Source organism: Schistocerca gregaria, chromosome 7 (genome assembly GCF_023897955.1).
Source record: "Schistocerca gregaria isolate iqSchGreg1 chromosome 7, iqSchGreg1.2, whole genome shotgun sequence".
Taxonomy (NCBI): domain Eukaryota; kingdom Metazoa; phylum Arthropoda; class Insecta; order Orthoptera; family Acrididae; genus Schistocerca; species Schistocerca gregaria.
The window spans coordinates 184,724,424-184,752,187 of NC_064926.1; the positions used below are offsets into that span (position 1 = coordinate 184,724,424).

Consider the following 27,764-nt stretch of genomic DNA (forward strand, 5'->3'; position numbering starts at 1 on the left):
TGGAATCTTTGTTTTTAATATATATAATTTCTTGTCATTCATACCAAATGAAAGTAGTGAAAATAAATAAAATAGTCAACCCTGTGGTATTAATTTAAACAATTCCTTATCATGTTCGCTTGTTTTGTACATACATTTGGTTCAGACAATTCGACATCACACACATTAAAGCAGTAGAAGGGCAGTTTTAATGGCATCTCAAAGGAGGCCTTGGGGATGTATGAATAAAAAAGAGAACATTCTTTGGAGAAGATTCTCAGAGCAAAAGAACATTCACTGAGAAAGTTCTCTGTTTCATATGAATAAAAAAATTCAAAGCACGTTCTCTGATGGATAATTCCTGTGAGAATATGCGGTGAGGAGCATCTAAAAATGTCTGACACTGGCGTCTGGAGTCACACACTAGACTGAAAACTCGGGTCTGTTAAATAGCACAAAAATGTTTTCATTTCTGCTTTATTTGATAGGCCGCCCCTCTCTACTTAAATAATTTTTATGACGGAAGTTTGTCAGCCAAATAATGTTTTTATTGTTCAACCTGTATAAACTTAGACAGTTTCTCTCGTTAGTATTTCTTTTAGCTGTATATTTTTTTTACCTTTCAACCAACATAAATTCTGCTTTTTCACTTCAAAACCGGGTAAAACTTAAACCTCAACAGAACTTATTCAGCTCGAAGTATGCAAAAGAGCTCACTTCAGTAAATGGAGGATGTTCTCTCTTGTGAGAAACTTATCTAATTTAATTCATGCAAAATCAATGAATGCTCTTCACATTGATTTCCCTCACCCATTTACTCAAACTGAGAACATTCTTCGTGAAGTATATTCTCTGACTCGCTTTATTCATGTGAACATGAGAATGTTCTCTAAAATTCCAAGAATAAAGTTACATTCTATGTTTTATTCACATCTGCCGCATCCAGCACAGAAGAAATATTTCATTCAACTTGCTACAGCAGGTTAACTGTTCAGTGTACAAACATGGAACTGGCATCATTGTATTGTGCAAAAGATACACAACACTTCAGCTTTGTCATATTTGTTACCAAGATGAGACATTCGTAGATTACAGTTGTTTTCATAGGTTACAACTGTTGGTATTAATTGGTATAGACAAATAATTAATGAAACCTCCTTCAATTAAGAGGCTAGAAGCTTTGTGTCAAAAAACACTCGCTATTACTGCCAGAGGTCATGATGTCATCTAATCACCCAGTGTTTCCTTTCAGTTGTTGAGTAGTTATGAAATATTAGTTCTATAATAAATAGCACTTCACTTACAAGAGGAAAAATATACTTACCCACAATCTGATGTAGTTCAGCTGGTTTTTGATCAGTAACTCGCATACACTGTCTTTACTGCTTTAGCAATTTTTGAAATAGTTGAGTGGCTTCATTTTCAGTAATTCCTCCTCCTTCTCCTTCTTCGTCTTCGTCTTCTTCTTCTTCTTCTTCTTCTCATACAACTTTCACATATTGCTTATGTCAGTTTTCATCTATAGTCCTTAAGGTAAGCATTGAACACAGCAGTATTTCCAAAAGGTTTTCAGTTGTGATGACGTTGACATAGATATATAATAAACTGTTTTACATGCCTCAGACTTACTCTGTTTGTAATGAGAGTTAAAACTGGTGACTTTTTAACTACACATTCACATTTTCGATCTGTGTCTATTTGCCTGCTGTCCTCTGTACTGCCTAGATTCAGACTTCGATTTGATGCTTTGTTACATCTTACAGGGCATTATAACTTCTGTTATAAGATATTATTATTGAATGAAATGAAAATAAAATTAGCATTAGTATACTTATTACACTATTTTCTGCAGGTGTCTCGTTGCTGTGGCCTAAAGATCACGTCAGAGGGTTATGTGGTCACTCTAGCTAAGAACAATCACCATGTGTTGATTCTCAATACACTTTATATAATGTAGAAAATCATTAGTGATTGAAAAAATGAAAGGACAATAGCTGTTGTGAGTAAGCCACAAATTAGATTTTAGTTCATTCGAATTACAGGGAGTTATAGATGATCTCGCATTAAAATGCTAATGATTATCAATAGCCAGTCAGGTAAAGAACAATAGATCTTTATTGTGAACACTATTGCCTGTTTAGGCTGTAAATTGTTTCAGATGAATGTGGGGGGGAATATATTTAGTATAGGCAGAAGTCTATTTTAAAACTGATTGATAAACTGTATTATTGTGGAAGTGCATTTAGCAAATTATCCAAATAGACAAATACTGGAGTTAAATATTTACACTAATTATTATTTTATATTTGTTGACTTTTACGAACTAAATTATTATAATTATTTAGTAGCAGCAGTAATATGGTTCCTAATTGTAAAGGCTTCAAGAAGCACTTTTTGTTTCTAAGTGTATGTGAGTGTATTATAATATGGCTGTGTGTCTGCATATGTGTGTGTTGAATATTTTTGTGTAACTAATAATTACAATACTTACTCAGGACATTTTATTTTCATCTTATTATGCTACATATATAACTTTTTTAATATGTGTGGTTGAAATTTTGATTTTATCTTAAAAAGAGAATTGTATTTAAAATGTTTGCTGTGACTTATTCAGCTGATAGGCTACTAAGCAAGAAGGAACTTGATCCTGATAATGTTTGGTCAGACAGTGCCATTTTTTACTCAACTGTTGACAGCAAATACTTTCTGTGTTTCCTACCCTTTGGCTGTGTGTGTGTGTGTGTGTGTGTGTGTGTGTGTGTGTGTTGTTTGAAGGTCATGTTTACGTGTACTCGCATACATGCTTGTACATTGTATGTCTGTGCAGTTCCCACTTTTCACATCTATCCCTCCTTTCACTTGGAGACCCAAACATCCCATCCTCATTTTAATTGCCACTTATGTCCCATTCTTCTCTTAATGGATATATTTTATTGTAGGATATACTTGTAGAATGTGAAAAAGAATGAGGTGTTTTATGCCTGCGTTAATGTGCTAGTGTGGCAGACAATTTCCAAGGAGACAAATGTTGTTCTTGCAAATCCCATGTATTACTCTAAAGTGCTGTTTTACTGCACAACAGGTTTCCATTTTGTGTTTTGAGGAGTATGTTTTTAAATAATTCACTGATATTTTAAGTGCCTGTATGGTTAGGTGAAATATGTCCATCACATAGCCAGACTCCATAATTTGGTTTTCTATTGTATAAAGAATCAAAGAAAATTGGAAGTGAAATTATTTACACAAAAGGTGTAATTGGTTTCCTAACCTACGTCTTTTATGTATCATAGATGGTATGTTGAAGTTTTATTAGTGGTACCTAAATGACAAGGTTAATGGTCTCCCAAGGAAACCTCACCTCTACTTTAAAAAATTTCATAAATTTATGTGGTTGACTACCATAAATTGAATGTGTTTAAGTGTCCTTAGTGTTCTACAGTTAAGTTATTGTAAATAACTGTTAGTCAGTTTACGTATTGCATATTGAATATATTTGAGTCTGTGAATTGCTTATTTACACGCACATAGAACCATCTATTAACATAGTAATGACGTATTGCTGGTTTTTGTCATATCTTCATTTGAAAATAATTTCTGTGATAAAATTATAAACTTAAAATTATAAAAACTAGTGCAGAGCAATTGAAGTATTTTGTTAGTAATTGTGATTCGTCCTTCCGCCTGATATTATCTACTGATTCTTTTGAAAACAACGAATTTTTCTATATAATTACATACAACATAGAATATTATTACTATGTGCGTAGATGGGCAATAAGACAAACACCTTTTTTGTGTTTCTGGCTAATCTAGATGTCACAACCTCTTTATCAATCTGAGTTCAGCTTTCTAAAATGCTATTAAACTTTATTCTTATTTACCCAATTTTGTTTGTCCTAAGAAGCTGTTTTAAAAGTAACAATTCAAAATCACTTTTTAAAAATGCCTGTGATAATAGTATCTTCAGGATGAGTTGTGACCTTAGTATCTCGTTGTTTTATTATGCGCTGCCTGTATTTACTAGTGCGAAACTTAGCAAGTAAGGTTTAAAAAAATAGCCATAATGTTTCTATGAAACTGTATGTCTACAAAATTTTAAAAAAATCAAAGCTTAAATGTCTGTTTAGGACATATTTATGTGTATAATGTAGCTTCTCCTTCCTTTGAGGAAAGCAAACTGAAATGTTAAAGGGGTGCTTGTTTCCTTTCAAACCATTATGTCATGTTGACAGTGTCTTCTCTGTATAAATAAGGGACAAGTTCAAAATTATTAGTGAAGAAGTTTATTCTTCAATTTCAGTTTGTAAGGGGGTATCCATTGTTAATACAAATATCAGTATATTTTTGTTATTTGACTTAATTGAAGCAACAAAATTTTACACATACATACTCTCTCTTTAAAGATATACATATATACATTATATATATATTAAACCTGCTCAGAAACTTATACATGTTTTGGGTATATAAATATATTTACGAAACTTTTTGACCTTAATAGGTTGGGCATACCTTCTGAACCTTGCTGTACCACAGTGATTAATCAAAGAAGTTGTGCCTAACCTCCATTTTGATCCCCCTATGATTTACCTCAATAATGAGAAAATATATAAAAAAAATATTGTGGTAATTGTGATAGAATTTTTGATGGTTTTTACAAATCACAAGTCTTTTTCAATGTGTACAAAATGTGTTATTACTTTTTAGATAGCCACTCTGTATTGAGTAATTTTTCCACCCTAACTGCTAAAAAAGTGAAATGAATATTGAAACAATAACACAGAATTCTTTAAATTGAAGCGAAGTTGCTTCAGGGGTGAGTTTGTACGTATGTTTCCCCACCAAATTCACTAGCAATAAATGTTGTTAGTTTTGTCAGTATTGAAATTATAAGAAAACAGTTGTAATTATCTACACTAATATTTGTATAGACCTTTGTTGTGTATCATTCCATCCATTATGGAACCAGTAGCCACGTGATTTCCTTCAAAGTTTTGATGCACAGAAGGAAATATGCCTTCAAAGGCTATTTGGCATCCCTCAGATAAGTGTGCAGAAAAGTAGTGTGACCATTTAAATCCGTTATCCCTGGTTCCATCTTTGAAATTAGTCAGTGACTCACCGGTCATTGAGGCAGCTTAAACAGTGGCATAAAATCAGTATATTGATGTGCACTGCCCTTCGTGCTTTTCTGCCACAACCATTTGCACAGTCTAGATGGCTTGTTGGAAGGCAAAGATTATAATTCCAATACTCAGAAAATTGGATTAACATTTTGAGCTTCACTTAAACTGTATGAAGTACAGTTGTGTATACTTTAATTACTAGTGGTGGTGTGTGTGTGTGTGTGTGTGTGTGTGTGTGTGTGTGTGTGTGTGTGTGTGTGTGTGTGTGAGAGAGAGAGAGAGAGAGAGAGAGAGAGAGAGAGAGAGAGGTGTCTTGATTTGACAGAATAACTCACACTGTCACAATTGGGAGTATAATGAAGCTGTGCAGGTGGTTGTCTTTCTCTTCCCTTAATTTAGTACGCTTAACATGTCATAGTCCAAGGTGGAATACCAACCACCAATGGAGTTTGTGCTATTGCACATATAATGTCAGTTGGGATGTTCAACAAGTTCATCCTGCTACATATTTTAGCACTGTGGTTGTTAAATTTGAAGCAACCTAATTTTGTCTTCCTAGTTGCTAAGGAAAGTAATTTAGTAGTTAATTATAAAGAAGAATTTTTTAAATCTCAGAAAAAGTCTGTTATTTTTCATTATAGTTGCAGTTAAGTGAGTTTTATGGTTTCTGTTGGTCACTTATAGTTAACCACTCAAATTTCCAATATAATTTAGAACTTTTGTTTTTCAATTTTATCATTTGTGTTATGTCAAAGGCTTTTTTTTATTGTCAAGTTTTTCATATACATCTTATTTAATATTTGAAAATTAGTTTTATAAAATTTTATGTAAAATATTGCGTTTTCAGTGGTCAAATGGCTGTTTAAAAATGCAAATGAAGAAGGAAATCAGTACTTCCCAAAAACGTTATTCAGAGCCTTTTTCACACTACCCCTTATTTCAGACTGGATCAGGCTGTTCCATAAGTTTTGTGGCATTTCATGGTGTTTGTTACTGGTTTCCTTTTTCAGTTGTTGCATTCTATATTATTATGACATGTGTCATAATGTTATTTCATCAAAATATATAAAAATAAAAAATATACAAATTATAAAAGTATTTTATGGAATTGACACTTTTGTTTCGGTGGATAAAATAACAGGAACTGCTTTATGAAGAAAACTTGTTACCTTGAGTAGTTCAGCCCTATTTCAGCAACAGTTTTCTGTACTGAGCAGTGACCATAAAGTGCTATGACTTGCACCATTGAAAGTTCAACTCAGCCTGCCAACTGAAATGTAAATGTGTATGCATAAACTCTTAAATTTGTTTATTCTGTTACAGTGATAATAGAAATAACAAAAAGGAAATACATATGTTTAGGAAGCACTGTTCAGAAGTATTATTTGTATAATATTTATGGGGAAATTTTTTTGTGTATTGCCACTGTACCTATTTTTGTTCCACTGATGTTGAATGTTATTCCCACTCTTCATTCGATATGTGTACACATTGTAGTCTGACATTGGATTTCATTCCTCTGCATTTGGATAAGGTGCTATCTATCAAGTGCTCAGAATAGCAATGTTGAAATGTCAACTTGGTGATCAGTAATTTAAAACATTTCGGTTGGCAGAATTAGTGATACAGTAGGCCCAGTATGTTAAAAATGGTTGTGAGATTTTATGTTGTACTTTTTCGTGTTTGGAGAGTTCTGTCATTTCTATGCAGTTGTGCAATAATACCCGATTATAATTGTAAAAAGGAAAAAAAAAATAAAAGTAAACCAGTGATAGGAAAAGAAACATAAAATTATACATTTTTACTTTGTGTTGTACACATTTGTAAATAATGCCAAAAGGTGATAATTTTTTAATGTTGAGCAATTGCATTCCAAGCCTTAAAATATAACTTTACCCATATGTTGAAAAGATGTTTCATTATCAGAGTCACAGGGTTCAGTGACTGAGGGGCCATCTGTGATCATATTTAAGAAGTCTATTAATATAAATTTGAGCAAAAAGATTTAAAATCTAATAATAATCTCAAAACTGCAGTTCCTCAAATTTTCATATTTTTCTTGAAGTAAGATCTGTGTTTTTGTTTGAGTTGACTTCAATATTGAAATTAGTAAGGTTTTCTCTGATGTACTTAGGTAAGATGTTTACAACTTTGCCCATCTTCATGGCTGTTGATTGCAGGTACACTCGTACTTCATTCACTTTCTAATAAAATGTACATTTGTTTGAAAGTGTGCTGGCAAGAGTAAGTTACAAGTTACATTATGTTTAGCCCCCCCCCCCCCCCCCCCCCATCCCCTACCCCTTCTCGCATTATTGCCCGTCACATTTAAGATTTAAATTTCTTGGTTGTCTTAATTATTTTAAAATGCAGTGTACTTTTTGGGATCATAAAATTTTACAACTAATTAATTTGTGAAGCACATATTTCCAAAATTTTTGTCTTTCTGTCGGTATTCTCTGTACTTCCATTTACATTGTTAACGTGCATTTAGACTTTGTATGCACTTGCTGAGACAAGCCGCATTTTCTTGGTGGTATTGCCTGCTCCTATGTGATGTGTAGTTTGATATTTTTATGAAACTATGGAGCACTATTAATAAACAACTGTAAACAGTATTGTGGTGCTTCATATTTTCCAGTAATCTAGTTATCATTGATTTTTTTACTCATGTAACTGATTCATTGATCATAAAATAGCACAAGATTTGCACTTTCCCCTAAATGTAAAGGGGGAACACAGAAAACAGTATTATCTCGTTTTTAGAAGAAAAGGAAAGATAAATTCGTGTTTAGAAATATTCGCACAGGCATGTTTGAAGTATTCTTTCCCTAATATCGTTACATTGCTTTCAAAAGATTGGAGTTGTTTTGGTAACTGTGTCATGTACATAAGTAAGATGCATAAATGAACCAGAACTTTTTTTAAAGGGGAAAAATTTGGATAATTCGCTGGTCTATACTTTTATGAATGAAGTTCAACGGAACAGACAAAGATTTTTAATAACTGGAGTTCATTAATATGTAGTATGAATGTACCTGCAGTTTTGCACAGCTGTATGTAGATAGCAGAGAAAATACTGGTTCTTTTGACATTGTACTTAATAATGCACTGTCGTGGAGGTCCTGGGTTAGTTATTTGGAACCAGTGTTGCTTTTTAAGCAGAATTTTATGTAAGTGCCAAATAATTAAGTGAGGTTCAGGTCCTATAGTTGCCGACAAATTGTTGAAGATGGCCCCTAAATAGATTGATTCATTGTTTAATTGGGCTCCTGAGAGTTATTGATTTACTGACTGATGATAATATGTATTGTTCACAATATTTTTTATTCAACTGTAAATTTATCACTTGTTATAGTCAGCTCAAGTACAAATTTTTGAAATAATTTACTGATAATCTGTAGATTATTTGAACTTTTTACATAGTTTTTTCTTATTGTTTATTTTATTGCAAAGAATTGCTGTTTTATGTCTGTTCAATATTGTATGACAGTGAGTCATGGCATTATCCACCTTTTTTTCTTTATTTGCTGTGCTTAATAGCATTTGCAGATCAGACAGACAGAGGGACACTGACTTTAGTCCTAAATTATTTTTTCTTCCGTGATGGAAAAACGGTATTTTTGTCCTAAGCATGCTCTGAGCACAGCTTTTAAACTGAGATTCAAGCTTTAACTCTTAATATTTTAATAATTACATTTTGTCTGATGATGTCACACCCTTCAAAATTGTTTATATTTTGTGTGCTGTTCCAGTCAGGCAGTGCTGTTTTGCAAATAGATAATTCTACATCTGTACATAATCTTCATTTTGTTGCTGTATTCTGAGCATTAAGAAAGGTAATGAGTTAACAGAAATATTTATATTTTAATGTCATGACTCATGGATTCTTCCATTTGTCACTTGTGCTGTAGTTTATATTTTTCCCTGAGTCATGATTAACATATCAATTTATCAGTCCTGTCTCTATTGCTTTTGTGCTTGGAGTTTAAAAATCTAAAAATAAAAAAAATAAAAGCTCTAAATTTATAGGTGCACCAAATTATTATTTTCTCATGTAGATTGCTTTATATATTTTAAGAGTAGCAAAATGTTACGTAAAAGTATATATATAGTTTGTACAATATATATGTACATACACACATCTAAAATTACATTATGTGTGTTTGTAACTGAATGTAGCATCAGAAAGGTACATTTACAGTGCTCACATAAATTTTTTGTTACTAGTTCCTTACGGGAAAGTGGAAGTTTTTTTTGTTTTTAATGCAGACATGCTTTGCAGTTTTTTCTAGACCATATCTTCTTTATTGTGATACCTAGAATTTCATTGTTGGTAAATGGGATTTAACACATGTTCTAACAGAAGCTTCCAAAGGATATTACAGAAAAAAAAACTAGTCTGTTACTTCATTGTCTTTCTCCACACTTCAATTTTTGCATAAATGTAAAGAACATGAAGTACATTATTTTTGTGTAATATATCTAATTATTTTAATGTTGTCACTATTTGACGAATTATATGTTTTTTTTATATAAATACATTGTAATATTTGATGATATACACAATATCATTCATAGGATTATACAAAATAAAAAAATATTGTAAGACATCTTGCATATTCATTGCCTTTATAAACAGTGATGTAAGATAAATATTGAAAGTCCTTACTTTATTACTTTTGAAAAAACCATCAGGGCCTAATCTAAATTTTAAAGTGAACCAGCATTTAAGAAAATTGGTTTTGTGTTATATATTGACACTTATTTTCCACTGTTTTGTCATTGATTGGTCAGGGTTCCTCTGTAAATTAATAGCTTTCATTACTATTTTTGGAATGAAAATTCTCATAAATATTGCCAAAATGTAATTATTTGTTTTGGAAATAAAGTCACCTATAATAGAGCACTATTGTCTCTTTAGTCTTGAAAATACCCTGCACCCTACAAAATATCACTGAATGCTGCAAGAAATAACAAGTTTATCTGTGAACATTTAACTTATTTGCATTGCGAATTTCAGAAATGGATAAAGTATAACCCCCCCCCCCCCCCCTCCTTTCAGATGCATGTACCAAATATTGTTTGGTATTACCTTCTCGGGAATACTTCATAGGATATGAAAAAATGCTTTCCCATTTGTAAAATGAAGTGGAAATATTATCAGAATCATTGCAGACTCAAGTCTGTTGCATGATATGGTGTCCAGTGAGTATTAACAAAATCAAAAGGGCGCGCGCCCACACACACACACACACACACACACACACACACACACACACACACACGGAATAGGACTAGCAAATACTAATATAAAAATCCATCTCCCATGCATTGCAGGTTCTTATGGTAAGTTCCTATGGGACCAAACTCCTGAGGTCATTGATCCCTAGGCTTACCCACTACTTAATCTAACTTAAACTAACTTATGCTAAGGACACACACACCCATGCCTGAGGGAGGACTCAATCCTCCGACAGGGAAAACCGCATGGTCTGTGGCAAAGCGCCAGAGACCGTGTGAGTACCCCGTGCAGCTGCGCTGATAGCCTTGCAACCATAAGTGATCAATGCAAACATTTAATATTGTTGCTTCCAAATTAATAATTCAGTTTAATCTGTAACAAACAAAACAATTTGCAATGTTTGCCAGTTCTTGCAGGGAATGTCATGTGGTGAAAATAATTACCATGAAGTGTAACACTTCAGTTACATCACATAAAATATTTGGAACCAGTAATCCCCACCCCACCACCACTACCACCACATATTATTTAGGGAATCAAACTCTTATGTACAAAACAGCTTCAGATGTCTGATTACTTTATGAATGGGTCAGTGTTGACATTAAGCGTGTGAAACCTTTACAGCTGAAGACCGTGTAGCTTTTCAAGCATTTCAGTGTTAAGATGTCATATTCCTGAACAATGTGTACAACAATATTATTACCGTATAGATACATTCAGTCTGATATGTGGATGCTGTCTGCAAAATGTGTTGTGAATAGTGTTAGTATTAAGGAAGTAATAAACTAAAATGCCGTGTCTGATGCTAAAGTTTTACTCTGTGAACAGTGAAAATGTAGATGATAAATTTTTCCTTTCATTAGTTTGTGAAGTGTATCCGCAAGAAAGTTCTGAAATACGTGTGAAGTTTATTGGAAGTCTCAAAATTCCCTCTCAAATATTGGAGGAATATAATCGAGGTAATTTTGTACAATACAAGTTAAGCTACCTCAAGACAAATACGCAGTTTCTAACATGAATACTTGTCTTATTTGTGTTCCACCTTTAATGTTCTTAACCCTTAACCTGAAACATCGGTGTCTCAGACCCCTCGTTAATTTTAAATGTCGAGTGTGGCAAAAAAAAAAAAAAAAAAAAAAAAAAACACACTCTGCTTCATTTACCCAGTACCTTCACCACAATACTTGCCGTGTGTAAAGCAGCAGTCAACAATCAGTATTATTTCGTCAGTGAAGACGTACAGAGTATTGTTTAGAGGAGTGCGCCTGGGATACCACATGTTCCGTATTACGTACAAGAATTTGGTAGGTCCAATAGACCACATTTTTCTAATCGCGACATATTCTGCTTCCTGTGGCTGTTTTTTTTTTTTTTTTTTTTTTTTTTTTTTTTTTTTTTTTTTTTTTTTTTTTTTTTTTTTTAGCATCTTCTTCTATGTGTGAATTTTTCATATTTTAGGTATAATGTGGATCGACTTTCTAAGAAGAGTAGCATATCTCCAGCTAATCCAGGTTTGGAAGCTTGGGTGCAAGCACAGTTATGGGATTTAGATGAAGAGGAAAATGGAATTGATGACGACCCGTTTAACGATTCTGATGATGATCCATATTTCATGGCAGGTGATAGTCACCATGAAACAGAGAGAGATACTAGTGAACAAAATGTTTTATTGGAAGAAGAGCCTGGAGTGGTCTGTACTGCAGATAGTACCTCACAGCAAACACAGTACGTTTTTGGTAACAATAATTTCCAGTGGGAACATTCTGAGCCTGCTAGAACGAGAACAACACAAGAGCACAACATTCTGAAAGGAGGAATGCCTGGCCTAACAGCCAAAAGTTGAGGTTTGGGACGAAGTCCTACTAAATTCAAGTATGGGAGAATTTGATGATGACAAGAGAGATGAAATAGTTTTTCATACAAATGTGAATCTGAATACAATAATGGCAAAGTTGCAGGAAACAACTAATCCATCCAATTATAGAGATACTGGCAACATTGAAATGGAAGATTTCAGAGACCTCCTAATGGTGGCACCAGTATTCAAATCGTCTCATGAAGATATGCTGTCTCTTTTCGAAAAGGGTCTGACAGGTCATCCTATATTTGTGGTGACAATGTCGGCAAAGCACTTTGAAATACTTCTAAGTAGACTGAGGCTTGATGATGCAACTACCAGAGACGAAAGAAAGAAGTCAGATCATGCAGTTGCAACATCGAACATTTTTGAAAAATTTATTTTTAATTCTCAGCAATTATACTATGTAAAAGGCAACATTACAGTGGATGAAATGTTAGTACCGTTTTGGGGGAACTGTCCTTTCTGCAGTTATATGCTTACCAACCAGCCAAATACGGCATAAAACTGTGTCGGGCAGATTTTGGAAGCACTTACCTCTTCAATACCTACATATATTCAGGGACAGATAGTGATGGATGTGGCCTGACAGAAAAAGAGAAAAAGCTTGCCAAACCCATTCAGGCTGTTTTACGTCTGGGAAAACCAATAGAAGGAAGTAACAGAAACTTTACCACTGACAACTGGTTGACAGCTATAGAACTCATTCGTAGCTGAGAAAAAGACGACTAACATATGTAGGAACAGTCAGAAAGAAAAAAAAAAATGAAATTTCTCAAGCGTTTTTGACTGTTAAGAGTAGGCCAGTTGGGTCAGCATTATATGGATTCTCTGAGAATACAGCACTGGTTTCATTTGTTCCTAAGAGAATCAAGACAGTAATTCTCATGTCTTCATTGCATCACTCCATTGAAAATGATACCATAAAAAATAAGCCAGAAATTATTTGTTACTACTATATAACGAAATCAAGAGTAGATTTGCTCGACATGAAATGCACCAATTATTTGTCAAATAGATGTAAAAGGCACTGGCCAATGGCAGTCTTTTATACATTTGTAAACATCAGTTGTGTGAACAGTTTTGTTCTGTAACTGTGCTACAGAGGAAACCCCATGCTAACTCATCTCAAATTCACCAAAAGTCTGGCCATGGAGCTGATAGAGCCACATCTAAATTTATCTAGAAATATCAAGGAAATGATCCACAAAGTTTGGGAAACACTCAGCAAACAAGTGAAGGTATACCAAGTGATAGAACGGACAAAAGGAAGACTTGTATGAGGTGCCCTGTGTCCAAGAAGAGGAAAACGGCGTATAAGTGCATCAAATGTGGTTGCCCAGTTTGCCTGGAATGCAGCAGAAAGGTGGATATTGACTGTGCAAAAGAGATGTGATTTAATATTTCAGTTCAGCTGATTATTATCCTTTTTTACATTTTCTACAATAATTTATTAATATTTAGGAAAATATTGTCTGATATAACAGTGGTGAAAATCGTATGAAATCTGACACTGAATGATTGCATGCACTTGTTATGTTTTGTATTTATTTTATATAATTTAAACAACAAAGTGTTTATATGGGCTGAGAGTATTAAATTTACTTGTAACATGAATTAACTGATTATTTACTTGATTTCTGTCAACTTATGTGGAATTCTGTGATAGAAAATATTAGTTGATCTGAGAGACTGCATGTTTCTAGTTACTTACATTTCATAGATGTTTCTGGTTAAGGGTTAATGAATAGATTGACAGCATTTTGAATTCAATCATTATATGAAATACTTCAAATTAAATTTTTGTAGCCCTTGGAAGGCATTAGATGGGCAACCTGTGACTGAGCCTAGGTAACCATTTCAGCATGTAGTAATATAGACGTGTTGCACCTTAATGCGTATGTCCATAATAGTTCATTTGGTTGGAAAGTCTACAGATATCATACTGATGAAATGCGTTTGAGAATACAACCATTAAAATCCAAAATGTCATTCACAAACATAGTAAATTGACTATTTATAGGCATCGTAGGTTGGTGGGTTCTGTGCAGACTGCTGGAAGAACTTGGTGATTGGTTAGTATGAAGTAGATAAGTTGCGCCACTGACCAACATTAGTAGTGAACATTGAAACTGAAGGTTTTTTATTTTTCTTTCTTTGATTCAGATTTTTTTCCTCTCTACCCAGACACCATGTAAATTCAGTAATCCAAAAGCAGATATTAGCGGTACTGCGTGGAAGATGGATACATTGTTTGATTATTAGTGTGAGAAAGTGTAATATCCCATTAAAGAATGTATTCAGTACTGGAACATTTACATTCATAGATCTACTTACGGCACCCTTTTTTCGAGGGTTTTGGCGACTGAAATTGGTATGATATGTGTGCGGGAAAAACAATGCAGTTGCAAACTTCTCTGAATTCCACGCACTGTCCAAATTAGTATGTGAAGAATGATTTCTTGACTTCAATACACCTAATGAAAATAAATGGATAAGAATGGGTATTAAAAACCACCTCAGCTCCATACAGAACACTGTATTAATCCAGAGCTACTAAATTATCATAGTTTTAAAAGAGTATATGGGAAGAAACTGCTTCAGAAATATACAATGCAAAAACTAAAAGTAAAGTAGTATGAAATATTTCACAAGTCCAAGGCTTTTGACATTGACCATAAAGTATATCGAAGCCATAGAATCGTTATGAATAGTTGATGAATGCAGGAAATATGAGATGAAAGGTAGAAATAGCCCACACTTCAGAAGATAGTAAATTATTTGTGAAACAGTTATCAGAGTCAAAAATATTAATATAGGTGGTACTCAGGGTGGCGTATTAGTACCCTGTCAGTTCTTAGATATAGTTCATTGCTTTTCAGACAGTGTAAAGCATGGAGAGAAAAATCCTCTTCTTTTGCTGTGATAGTAACATTATATTAGTTCATAAAAACACCAGAGCTCTTAGTTGCGAAGTTAAACCTATGTTCTCAAGGACGTTTACAATTGGACAGCATTGAACATAAGAAAGCTAAGACCATTAATGTAAATTTAAAGAGAGGAAAAAAAACCTTAAGTCCCATTAAATGTAAATGATAAATATTACATAGTTGTATCTAGTGAGCATTTGACCAAATTTATGAATGTTACTGTTGTGTTAACTACAAACTTCATTCTGTTCCATCTATATTTAGTTCATAGCTGTGGGTTTTTTTCATGGAATCAACACAAACCATAGAAACTATTTTCAATTTGCAAAAAGCTGTGTAATGTATAAAATTAGTAGTCAGATTCATTGGAAGGAAATATTTAAAAAATGGGTCTCCACAAAAAATGGTTCAAATGGCTCTGAGCACTATGGGACTTAACATCTGAGGTCATCAGTCCCCTAGAACTTAGAACTACTTAAACCTAAGGACATCACACGCATCCATGCCCAAGGCAGGATTCGAACCTGCGACCGTAGCGATGGCGTGGTTCCAGATTGAAGTGCCTAGAACCGCTCGGCCACTCCGGCCGGCGGGTCTCCACATAGTGCCAAGTTAGTTCAGCTAGCAATCTGTTGTGTGCACGGGGAAAAAGAAGAAGAAAAAGAAGAAAAAAGAGGAAAAAAAATTGTAAGCATTTCACAAACATTTACGATGTTTTTCTCTGAAAAAATATACAGTATATTTCTATCTTAAGTTCTGTTACGATTGCTTTATGATAACAAAAACGGACTAAATAAGCACTTTTGACAATAGCGCGTCATTCATCTGCACTTGACACACCATTGTCATGTTGTTCTGGTGTACCAGTTTGTGTTGAAACCAGGCTTTGATAAAATGGATGACAAATGATTTGGGATGCACTTGCTGTCACGTAAGGACGAGAGATCCTTCAACTTTAGTTCACTTATCGATAAGATTCCGTGATATGCCTGTTCAAGGATGTCGCAGGATAATAACTGTCGTCCTCTAGAATGCTTTTGGACAAAGATACACTTTGCTTCTTCCTGGTAAGTGTACTTAAAGTACACTTATATGGTCGGCCTTCAAAGACAGCAATTTCCCGTACTCTACTCTACATCACCTTATTTTGATTAGTATCATACATCCACTGTTGCTTCTGCACTACTTTCTTGAAGTCATAAATTAAGTCCTTGTTCATTTCATTACCTGTGTACGGCTTTCCAGTGATCTCACTCATTCTAATCAAAGTGACCCATTGATCCAGAACGTACACTGATTGCTTCTTTCGATCAAAGCACGCATTGGGTCACCTTCATTCTGGGAGTGACCCCGTTCTGGAAAGCGATGTGTGATTGAAATTCCAAACTTAACAGAAGCAATGACGAACATTCAAAATAGGAATCTGTTCCTATTTTGGCCTCCACAGCTATCAGAGTACATGTTGAATGCTTTTCCACCTTTACAAGCTTTCATCTGCAAGAAATGGTAAAGACAGCTAGCTATTTCATTTGGACCATGGCTGGCAGTGGCCTCGTGCCAAACATAGCAATGCCGTTCCTTGTTTCCCATGTCGTATACTGTAAAATTTTAGGTGGACTATTTCCGTTTGTAAGGCTCACATCTGACTGAGGAGTAGCCAACACTTTCTGCAGATCGAAACATGCACTAATAATGGACTTGTCAGAGATTGAACTCATTTTGTCTTTTACTTTCAGATCCCTGACAATAGTTTTATTGGCAATGTGAGACATGCATTTGTCTTCCAACTTTGCTTTCTTCTCTCCAGAGGAACTATCGTAAAGCTCACATTGTTGACTTTTTAGGTCGAAAGAATGACAAATTATATTCTTGGTTGAATATATCAGTGTATTGCCTTAATGTGGCAGGATATATGGTGGCATATTTTCTTTCCTTGGTCCATTCCTGGTACATTCTGTGCATTTTTGGAATGCTCAGTTCGGCATCAAGGTATTTTCTGCTTGTTTCTTTCCTTGTGTAATGTGACTACACAAGGAAACCTGTTTATATGCTCTCGCACTGACTCCTTTATTTGAGGCCCTATTGCATTCCCCCATCTGGAATGCTTACCTCACATTACAGATGACAGGATTCCATCTGTTCTCAGTTTTTGCGTGGCAGTTCTTACCCGCATATCCGTAATAGACACAGTGTGCTGAAATATTTTCTGACACACCTTAATGACATTCCCATCGACTGTTAGAGAATGCTGTCTTGAAAATGTTCTTGATTCTGCCACATTTCAAATCTGTTTCCTGCTTACATTTTTCACATGTCGACATATGAACTCTTGTTGTCTGCTATGATCCTCCGTCTGCCAGAACTGCTCAAAAATATTCTGCCTGATTTTTTTTTAGTTAACTTGTTAAGACATTTTAGTCTGCGTAAGTTAGGATTACATCCAGGCTTCATTACTCTTGCTTTTATTTCAATACCTTTTCGACCAATGTGTGCAAAACCTCTGTTGAGAGATTCTTTTGCTCTATTTACTATCCACGAGGCCGGGTTCCTACTCCTTTTACAGGTCTTTTTATCCTTATTTTCACATCATCGTGTGCTAACAGTGTTTGGTGAGGCTATAGTTGTATTACGTTCCACTGTGGATATGGGTGGAAAAAGATTTAAGCGTTGCCCAGTAGTTTGCAAGGAGATCTCTCCTGCAATAAAAATGCGTAATTTTAAAATAAAATGCCTTTATTATATTGTTTTGCGAAATGTACTCTGCTACAGAAACCTTTATTATTTACCTTGGTCTTTGTTATGTTTCCCTTTGAATTTTTTTTCTCTTTTGCTCCTTCTCATCACTTCTGCTTGATGAATCATCAGCTGTTGTGGCAACGAAGTCAGGATCAACAACAGAGTCATCACTATTATCCGGACACGATGTATCAATTAATTTTGAACTATTTCCTGTGTCATCACTTCAGCTGTGCCATTATTGGGATGAACATTAGAAAACCACGAACTTAGCACCCAGCATCATTGAGAAGTGGTTCCATTTTATTTGCACTTTCGTCTCCTGTAGGAAGACGCGAATGGTGCCTAACAATAATTATTACTGCGACAACACAAATTATTTGTAGCGTTAAATAGAACTACAGCCAAAAATTTACGAAAAATATTCTTAATTTGTATATAAAACGAGAAATTGTAATTATTTTTGTTCTCTATAGAATTTCGGGGCTTTTTCAGGTTTTGAATTGTATACACGAAATTACGTTCTTTGTCATTGTTACAATAAAAGAAAATGAGTTCTTACGTTCATCATCTTTCGTTGGGTTGAGAACCATGTCCATTATTTTTAATGCTCTACTTGAGTACATAATTATCCAAAAACGTAATAAATGAAACTAATTACAAAAGCAGCACATTCGGAACCCATTCACACACATGTTTATCAATTAATGTGCTAAGCGAAATAACTGGTTATACTTGTATTGATTATTGCATCTACAATGAACATACTTATTGTTGGCTACAAACAACCCGGGACGACAATGCTACCAACTTCATGGGAGAGTGAAAAACATCGCGTGCATCTAGACAGTAAAATTTTCCTGTACAAACATCGTAACTACGCATATGGTATTTGGTCCACTACAATTCTCCCACGAAAAACATCGTAACAACTTGCGATCATTATCATTGGTGAAAGAGCCTGTTAGCTGACTTACGATATTCTGAAGATTGCTACTGCTGCTTAAGTTGCGGCGCTAGAGGTACAATACTTATACAGGAGGCAACAATTCTGCCGAACATCATAACTCAATTTAGCCATTTTTGGACTTACGATGTTAATACTTGGAGCCATCGATATGTATTACATATTGAACGCCTTTCGTGTATGTTCTCAATATAATCCTTTTTTCAGGAAATTCATACATCCAAAGTTTGTAGAGGTTAATACTAATATCTCACCATATTTTGGAGCTCTGATAAATCACTCGTCATATGGGCAAGTAGCCTCGTTTTTTCAGACTGACGGGAGAATATATGAAAATAAAAACAGGTGTAGCAGCACGATCCTGAAGTCATATGTGTCTGGTGTTCGCAATAATAAGGGTTGATACATAGTAACCAGTGTGTATTCACACCTGATTAATTGTTCCAAATATGGAACAATGTTTTAGCTAATAATTTTGTGAAGTTTTGTTGATATTGGTATTAGGTGTGGTGTAGTAGTATCAATATAAGTAATTGCTTTCTTAGTAGACAGATACTTTTGAGATCGCTATTGTTAGTTCTGTAAATAGTTCTACTGGTGTAATTGAATCACTTTGTAGGAAGTTCTGAGGTGACTTCAGCATAAATTTTGTGTATGATGGTGCAAGAAAAATGATGTTGGTAGATCTAAATTCATCTAGATGGGCATTCTGGCAGTAAAAGGATGAATGGCCTTTCAGACCACGATGCCCAAATTTTAACACTAAAAGGCTTTTGTACTCAGATGTCACATATAGTTGCAGACTACGTAGGAAAGTTAATACAACAGCAATAAAGAGTTTTCTTAAACTTTGTCAGGATGTTTATAGTGCCAATAACATAGATGATAAATATAACGCTTTCCTTAACACATTGCTCATGCTCTTTGAGAGTTGCTTTCCATTAGAACGTTCTAAATGGGGTACTAACAGTAATAGGCAGCCAGGCTGGTTGACTAGTGGGATAAGTATATCATGTAGAACGAAGCGGGAATTATATCAAAATGTCAGAAGCAGTTGCAATCAAGCTACAGTATCCTATTACGAACAGTATTGTAAGATGCTTAAAAAATGTTACTAGGTAGCCAAAGGGTATGTGGTATGCAAATACAATAGCTAATTCAAAGGATAAAATTAAAACCATATGGCCAGTTGTGAAGAAAGTGTCTGGTCAGCAGCACAAGGTCGATGTATAAAGTCAGTTCATAGTAAAAATATTTCTGTTGCTGATAAATCAGATATATGTACAGTATTTAACAATCATTTTCTGAGCATTGCTGGTGAATTATATAAAAATGTAGTTTCTATAGGGAATTTATAACTTTCTTCGCCAGTGCCTTTCAGAGATTGATGTCTGAAATACTCCTCTGTGATGCAGCCAAGGGTAGATTGAGTCAATAATTAAATCACTGAAGACTAAGGCCTCTCATTGTTTTGATGGAGTGCCTAGCAGAATATTAAAGTACTGTGCTGCACATGTTAGCCCTGTATTTAGCCATATTTGTAATTTTTTCTTTAGGAATGGCCAGTTTTCTGAATGATTAAAGTACTCAGTAATAAAGCCGCTCTGTAAAAAGGGGGAAAATGATAATGTAGACAATTTTAGACCTATTTCTATGCCATCACTGTTTGCAAAAGTTATTGATTCGGCTGTGTGTGTAAGGATACTTGATCATTTTATATCACACGATTTGCTATGAAATGTATAGTTCGGCTTTAGAAGTCATTTAACAATTGAAAATGCTATATTATCTTTTCTCTGTGAGGTACTGGAGGTTTTGAATGCTAGACATATTTTATGATTTAACTAAGGCGTTTGATTGTGTTGATCACAAAATATTGCTCCAGAAGCTGGACCATTATGGAATACAGGGATTTGCTCAAAATTGGTGTACCTCTTTCTTTAGCAACAGACATCAAAAAATCACCACTCACAATGTTGAGAATGGTCGTGACATGGGGTGTGAGTGGAGTATGGTCAAGTGGGGGATGCCCCAGGGATCAGTGTTGGGGCTACTCCTCTTCCTTATTTATATAAATGATATGCCCTCTAGTATTATGGATAACTCTAAAATATTTCTGTTTGCTGATGAAACTAGCTTGGTAGTAAAGGATGTTGTTTGTAACATTGGCTCGGTTTCAAATAGTGCAGTTCATGAACTAATTTCATGGCTTGTGGAAAATAAACTATCGCTAAATCACAGTAAGACTCAGTTTTTACAGTTTCTAACACACTATTTAACAAAACCTGACATTTTAATTTTAGAGAATGGGCATATGATTAGTGAAATTGAACAGTTAAAATTTCTAGGTGTTGAGATAGATAGTAAACTGTCATGGAAAGCCGATATTCAGGATAGTGTTTAAAGACCTGATGCTGCCATTTTTACTATTCGAATGGTATCTGAAGTGAGTGATCGTTCGTCACGAAAATTAGTCTACTTTGCTTATTTTCATTCACTTATGTCATATGGTATTATATTTTGGGGTAACTCTTCCCATTCTAAAAGGATATTTTTGGTTCGGAAATGGGTGATTCGGGCAATAAGTTGTGTAAGTTCACAAACCTAATAAAACCTGCATTTGGATCAGACTTCCTTAACTCTTGTGCAGAAAGGTGTGCAGTATACTTCTGCATCCATTTTCAATAAGCTACCACTCCAATTCAAAAATCTTAGCAGTAATCCATGCACTTTCAAATCGAAACTGAAGAGTTTCCCCACAGGTCACTCCTATTGTGTTGAGGAGTTCCTTGATAACTTAAGCTGACTGTTGTTGTTTTGTTGATTGTTTACTTAAGCTCTCAACAAGGGAAGTGTACAGGCATCTCGGAGTGAACCAAAGCGATGTTTTTCGGACATTGGGACTTCTGAATTGCGGGCAGTAGCTTGTCATGTTACATCAGTTGTGTGAGTTCTTTTCATTTAACAGTCACCTGTTTTCCATGAGAGTCAGTGCTCTATTATGAAAATGTCTTTCTCATATCTGCTATTTGAGTCACAAGTTCATTTGGAATCTACACAAAGAAAAGACCTAGAGAAAAATGACTTGAATCAAATGTCATGTCTGTCCCAGAAGTGAACTGCGTTGTCATCTTGTATGCTGAAGAAGCATTGAGGAAAAAAAAAACTGGAACACCCTCATTACTAATTCACATATTTATGGTTGAAACCATAGATATGAAGTAAATAAAATGATTACATTTACAGATCAACAATTTAAGATTAGATTTAGATTAGATTTACTTTCATTCCAATTAATCTGTAGAGGAGATCCTCCAGAATGTAGAACATGTCATAAAAATAATAATACATGACAAATATTTACAACTGAAACAAATAAGCTAATGTACCTTTCACGGGTTACGTTAATGAACGCTATATGAAAGAATCATTTTACAAACGATCATTTACTAAGATTGCATTAATTCACTGAATTTAAAATTAAAATTTTTTTTTATTTGTAAGATAATAAAAATATAATAGAACTACTACAATACTTATTTAGAATGAACACATCATTACTGCAATGGAATGGTGCAGAAGATATATATAAAACTCTGCTTGTGTCTGTGTATGTGCGGATGGATATGTGTGTGGGTGCGAGTGTACACCTGTCCTTTTTTCCCCCTAAGGGAAGTCTTTCCGCTCCCGGGATTGGAATGACTCCTTACCCTCTCCCTTAGAACCCACATCCTTTCGTCTTTCCCTCTCCTTCCCTCTTTCCTGAAGAAGCAACCATCGGTTGCGAAAGCTAGTAATTCTGTGTGTGTGTGTTTTGTTCATTGTGCCTGTCTGCCAGCGCTTTACCGCTTGGTAAGTCTTAGAATCTTTTATATATATATATATATATATATATATATATATATATACACCAAGCGAGAAAGCGCTGGTAGATAGGCACAATAAAAAAAACACACAAAATTTCGAGCTTTCACAACCGGCGGTTGCTTTGTCAGGAAAGAGGGAAGGAGAGGGAAAGATGAAAGGATGTGGGTTTTAAGGGAGAGGGTAAGGAGTCATTCCAATCCCGGGAGCGGAAACACTTACCGTAGGGGGAAAAAAGGATAGGCACACACACACACACACACACACACACACACACACACACACACACACACACACACACACAATCAGACATATTTAAAGGCAAAGAGTTTGGGCAGTGATGTCAGTTGAGGCGGAAGTGCACAGGCAAAGATGATGTTGAATGACAGGTGAGGTATGAGTGGCAGCAACTTGAAATTAGCAGAGATTGGGGCCTGGTGGATAACGGGAAGAGAGGATATATTGAAGGGCAAGTTCCCATCTCCGGAGTTCGGATTGGTTGGTGTTAGTGGGAAGTATCCAGATAACCCGGATGGCGTAACACTGTGCCAAGATGTGCTGGCCGTGCACCAAGGCACGTTTAGCCGCAGGGTGATTTTCATTACCAACAAACACTGTCTGCCTGTGTCCATTCATGCGAATGGACAGTTTGTTGCTGGTCATTCCCACATAGAAAGTGTCACAGTGTAGGCAGATCAGTTGGTAAATCACGTGGGTGCTTTCACACGTGGCTCTGCCTTTGATCGTGTACACCCTCCGGGTTACGGGACTGGAGTAGGTGGTGGTGGGAGGGTGCATGACACTGGTTTTACAACAGGGGCGGTTACAAGGGTAGGAGCCGGAGGGTAGGGAAGGTGGTTTGGGGATTTCATAGGGATGAACCAAGAGGTTACAGAGGTTAGGTTGACGGTGGAAAGACACTCTTGGTGGAGTGGGGAGGGTTTCATGAAGGATGGATCTCATTTCGGGGCAGGATTTTAGGAAGTCATATCCCTGCTGGAGAGACACATTCAGAGTCTGATCCAGTCCCGGGAAGTATCCTGTCACAAGTGGGGCACTTTTGGGGTTCTTCTGTGAGAGGTTCTGGGTTTGAGGGGATGAGGAAGTGGCTCTGGTTATTTGCTTCTGTACCAGGTCGGGAGGGTAGTTGCAGGATGCAAAAGCTGTTTTCAGGTCGTTGGTGTAATGGTTCAGGGATTCAGGACTGGAGCAGATTCGTTTGCCACGAAGTCCTAGGCTGTAGGGAAGGGACCGTTTGATATGGAATGGGTGGCAGCTGTCATAATGGAGGTACTGTTGCTTGTTGGTAGGTTTGATGTGGACGGATGTGTGAAGCTGGCCATTGGACAGATGGAGGTCAACATCAAGGAAAGTGGCATGGGATTTGGAGTAGGACCAGGTGAATCTGATGGAACCAAAGGAATTGAGGCTGGAGAGGAAATTCTGGAGTCCTTCTTCACTGTGAGTCCAGGTCATGAAGATGTCATCAATAAATCTGTACCAAACTTTGGGTTGGCAGGCTTGGGTAACCAAGAAGGCTTCCTCTAAGCAACCCATAAATAGGTTGGCATACGAGGGGGCCATCCTGGTACCCATGGCTGTTCCTTTTAATTGTTCGTATGCCTGGCCTTCAAAAGTGAAGAAGTTGTGGGTCAGGATGAAGCTGGCTAAGGTGATTAGGAAAGAGGTTTTAGGTAGGGTGGCAGGTGATCGGCGTGAGAGGAAGTGCTCCATTGCAGCGAGGCCCTGGACGTGCGGGATATTTGTGTATAGGGAAGTGGTATCAACGTTATAAGGATGGTTTCTGGGGGTAACAGAGTGGGTAAGGATTCCGGGCGTTCGAGAAAGTGGTTGGTGTCTTTGATGAAGGATGGGAGACTGCAAGTAATGGGTTGAAGGTGTTGATCTATCTAGGCAGAGATACGTTCTGTGGGGGCTTGGTAACCAGCTACAATGGGGTGGGCGGAATGTTTATGTATGTGAATTTTAGGAAGTAGGTAGAAGGTAGGAGTGCGAGGTGTCGGTGGGGTGAGGAGTTTGATGGAGTCAGGTGAAAGGTTTTGTAGGGGGCCTAAGGTTCTGAGGATTCCTTGAAGCTCTGCCTGGACATCAGGAATGGGATTACCTTGGATAACTTTGTATGTAGAGTTGTTTGAAAGCTGATGCAGTCCGTCAGCCACATACTCCCGACGATGAAGTACCGCGGTCTTGGAACCCTTGTCAGCCGGAAGAATGACAATGGATCGGTCAACTTTCAGATCACGGATAGCCTGGGCTTCGGCTGTGGTGATGTTGGGAGTAGGATTAAGGTTTTTCAAGAAAGATTGAGAGGCAAGGCTGGAAGTGAGAAATTCCTGGAAGGTTTGGAGAGGGTGATTTTGAGGAAGAGGAGGTGGGTCTCGCTGTGATGGAGGACGGAACTGTTCCAGGCAGGGTTCAATTTGGATAGTGTCTTGGGGAGTTGGATCATTAGGAGTGGGATCAGCATTATTTTTCTTCGTGGCAAAGTGATATTTCCAGCAGAGACTACGAGTGTAGGACAGTAAATCTTTGACAAGGGCAGTGTGGTTGAATCTGGGAGTGGGGCTGAAGGTGAGGCCTTTGGATAGGACTGAGGTTTCGGATTGGGAGAGAGGTTTGGAGGAAAGGTTAACTACTGAATTGGGGTGTTGTGGTTCCAAATTGTGTTGACTAGAATTTTGAGGTGTTGGGGGGAGTGGAGCTGGAAGTGGGAGATTGAGTAGATGGGAGAGACTGGGTCTGTGTGCAATGAGAGGAGGTTGAGGTTTGTTGGAAAGGTTGTGGAGGGTGAGTGAGTTGCCTTTCCGGAGGTGGGAAACCAGGAGATTGGATAGTTTTTTTAGGTGGAGGGTGGCATGCTGTTCTAATTTGTGGTTGGCCTGTAGGAGGATCCTATGAACAGCCGGTGTGGATGTGGGAGAGGAAAGATTGAGGACTTTGATTTGGGATAGGAGTTGACAGGTGTGTTCATTGGCCGAGAGGATCAGCATAGCTCATCTCAAACCAAAACTTTTTCGACTTTTTTCACACCTTTATCTCTCCCTATATATTATTATTATTAGCGAATGTCCCCATAGGAGAACGATAAGCAGGTGATTTATCAATATTTCTTTAGGTTCTTCTTGTTTTCGATATTTGATAGTTTTTCAGATGGTCTGCAGTCTGTATCCATCTTGTGTGTATCGTGGTCCCAGAATTTTCCTAATAATTTTTCTCTCTATTTTCTTAATATCTTGTAAATCTAGTTTTCTATTCAGTGAGAGCGTTTCACTTGCATATGTGACTGTAGGTTTGATAACTGTGTTGTAGTGTCTGATTTTAGTTGCTTTTGACAGGCATTTTTTGTTATATATGCTTTGAACAAGTCCGAATGCTTTCTTGAATTTCTGTACTCGGTTGTTTTGTGCTATTTTCTCGAGTCCTGTTGGTTCAATAACTTCGCCGAGATACTTAAAGTGTTTGACTCTGTTGATTTCACCAAAATTTGTTTCCAGTTTCGGAATATCTAATTTGGAGCACATAAACTCAGTCTTCTCAAAGGAGATTTGCAGGCCAACCTTCTCTGCACATTCTTTAAGGATCTCAATTTGTTTTATTGCAGTTTCTTCACTGTCAGTTATAATTGCTAGGTCATCTGCAAACGCTAAATATGGGATGTTCAATTTTCCTTTACCTCTTCCTAGTTCAATTGGTTTCCAGAAGTTTTGTTTCCTTAGTTCGATTTCCCATTCTTCCATTACTTTGTCTAAAACTATGTTGAATAATAGTGGCGAGATCCCATCTCCTTGTCTTACTCCTGTTTTAATTAAGAATGGTTCCGAGATTTCGTCTATGAATTTAATTTTTGATTTGGTTTCTGTCAGTGTTTGTTCGATTAGTTTTCGGGTTTTGGTGTCTAGTCCACGTTCTTCGAGAATATTAAATAGAGACTGTCTGTCTATAGAGTCATATGCTTTTTTAAAATCAACGAATGTGCACACTATTGGTTTAGACCGGATTGCTTTCATTTTTAAAATAGCTTTAAGGTTAAAGATCTGTTCAGGGCATGATCTGTTAGGTCGAAAGCCTGCTTGGTAGTCTGAAATTGTTGTTCTAGTTGTTCTTGTGCCCTCTTTAGTAGACACGTGGATAAAATTTTATAAGTCACAGGTAAAAGTGAAATGCCTCTGTAGTTGTTTATGTCTGCTCTGTCTCCCTTTTTGTGCAGTGGATGAATTAGTGCACACTTCCAATCCTCTGGAATATTTTCTGTCTGCCAGATTTCTGTGATGATTTGGGTGATCTCTTTTAGGGAGTTTGGGCCAAGGTTCTTCAGTAGTTCAGCTACAATTCCATCCTCTCCTGATGACTTATTATTTTTGAGCTTCTTTATGTGGCTATATATTTCTTCCTGAGTTGGCGCTAGTGAACTTTCATTCGTGCATTCTGGTTGTAATCTGGGGAATCTTGTTTTCGGTTGTGGGCAGTTTAGAAGTTGTGAAAAGTATTTAGCTAGTTCTTGGCAATTTTCTTTGTTAGTTAATGCTAATTTTCCATTTTCTTTCCTGAAACAGAGGTTTCATGGATTGTATCCTTTGACTTGATTTGCGAACATTTTGTAAAAATCTTGTGTGTTGTGGTTCCTGAAGTCTTCTTCTATTGAGTTTAGTTATTCATGAAGATATTTTCTTTTAGTTTGCCTAAGTATTTTAGCTGTTTGCTTTCTTACTTCGAAAAATGTCTGTTGCGTGGTTTCTGATTTGTCACAATTTTAATTTAGGAAGGCACGTCGTCTCTCTTCTATTGCATTATCACAATCTGAATTCCACCATGGGTGTTTGGATTTTTTCTTTAATGGGATCAGTTCTCTTGCTTTCTGTACAATTTTTGTTTGGAAATCTCTCCAATTGTTTGCAGGTTGCTTTTCCCATACTTCTGTAATTTTTGATTCTTCGATTTTTTCAGATCAAATTTGGGAATTAGTGGAGTTTTATTTCCTCCTTTCCTTTTTGGAGTGAATTTAATTTTCACTCTGGTAAGATAGTGGTCAGAATCTATA

At 36.2% G+C, this 27,764-nt stretch overlaps 1 protein-coding gene across 6 annotated transcripts in view; it reads left to right on the forward strand.

Moving 5' to 3' along the window:
• Window positions 1-10,014, forward strand: part of LOC126281189 (B-box type zinc finger protein ncl-1-like) — a 142,895-nt gene extending 132,881 nt beyond the window's left edge. For all 6 annotated transcript variants that reach the window (XM_049979897.1, XM_049979892.1, XM_049979893.1 and 3 more), the window contains exon 16: window positions 1,832-10,014. In XM_049979897.1, the coding sequence (XP_049835854.1) occupies window positions 1,832-1,936 (105 nt within the window). In that variant the 3' untranslated portion in view covers window positions 1,937-10,014. The remainder of the gene's footprint in view (window positions 1-1,831) is intronic.
• Window positions 10,015-27,764: the final 17,750 nt, after the last annotated feature.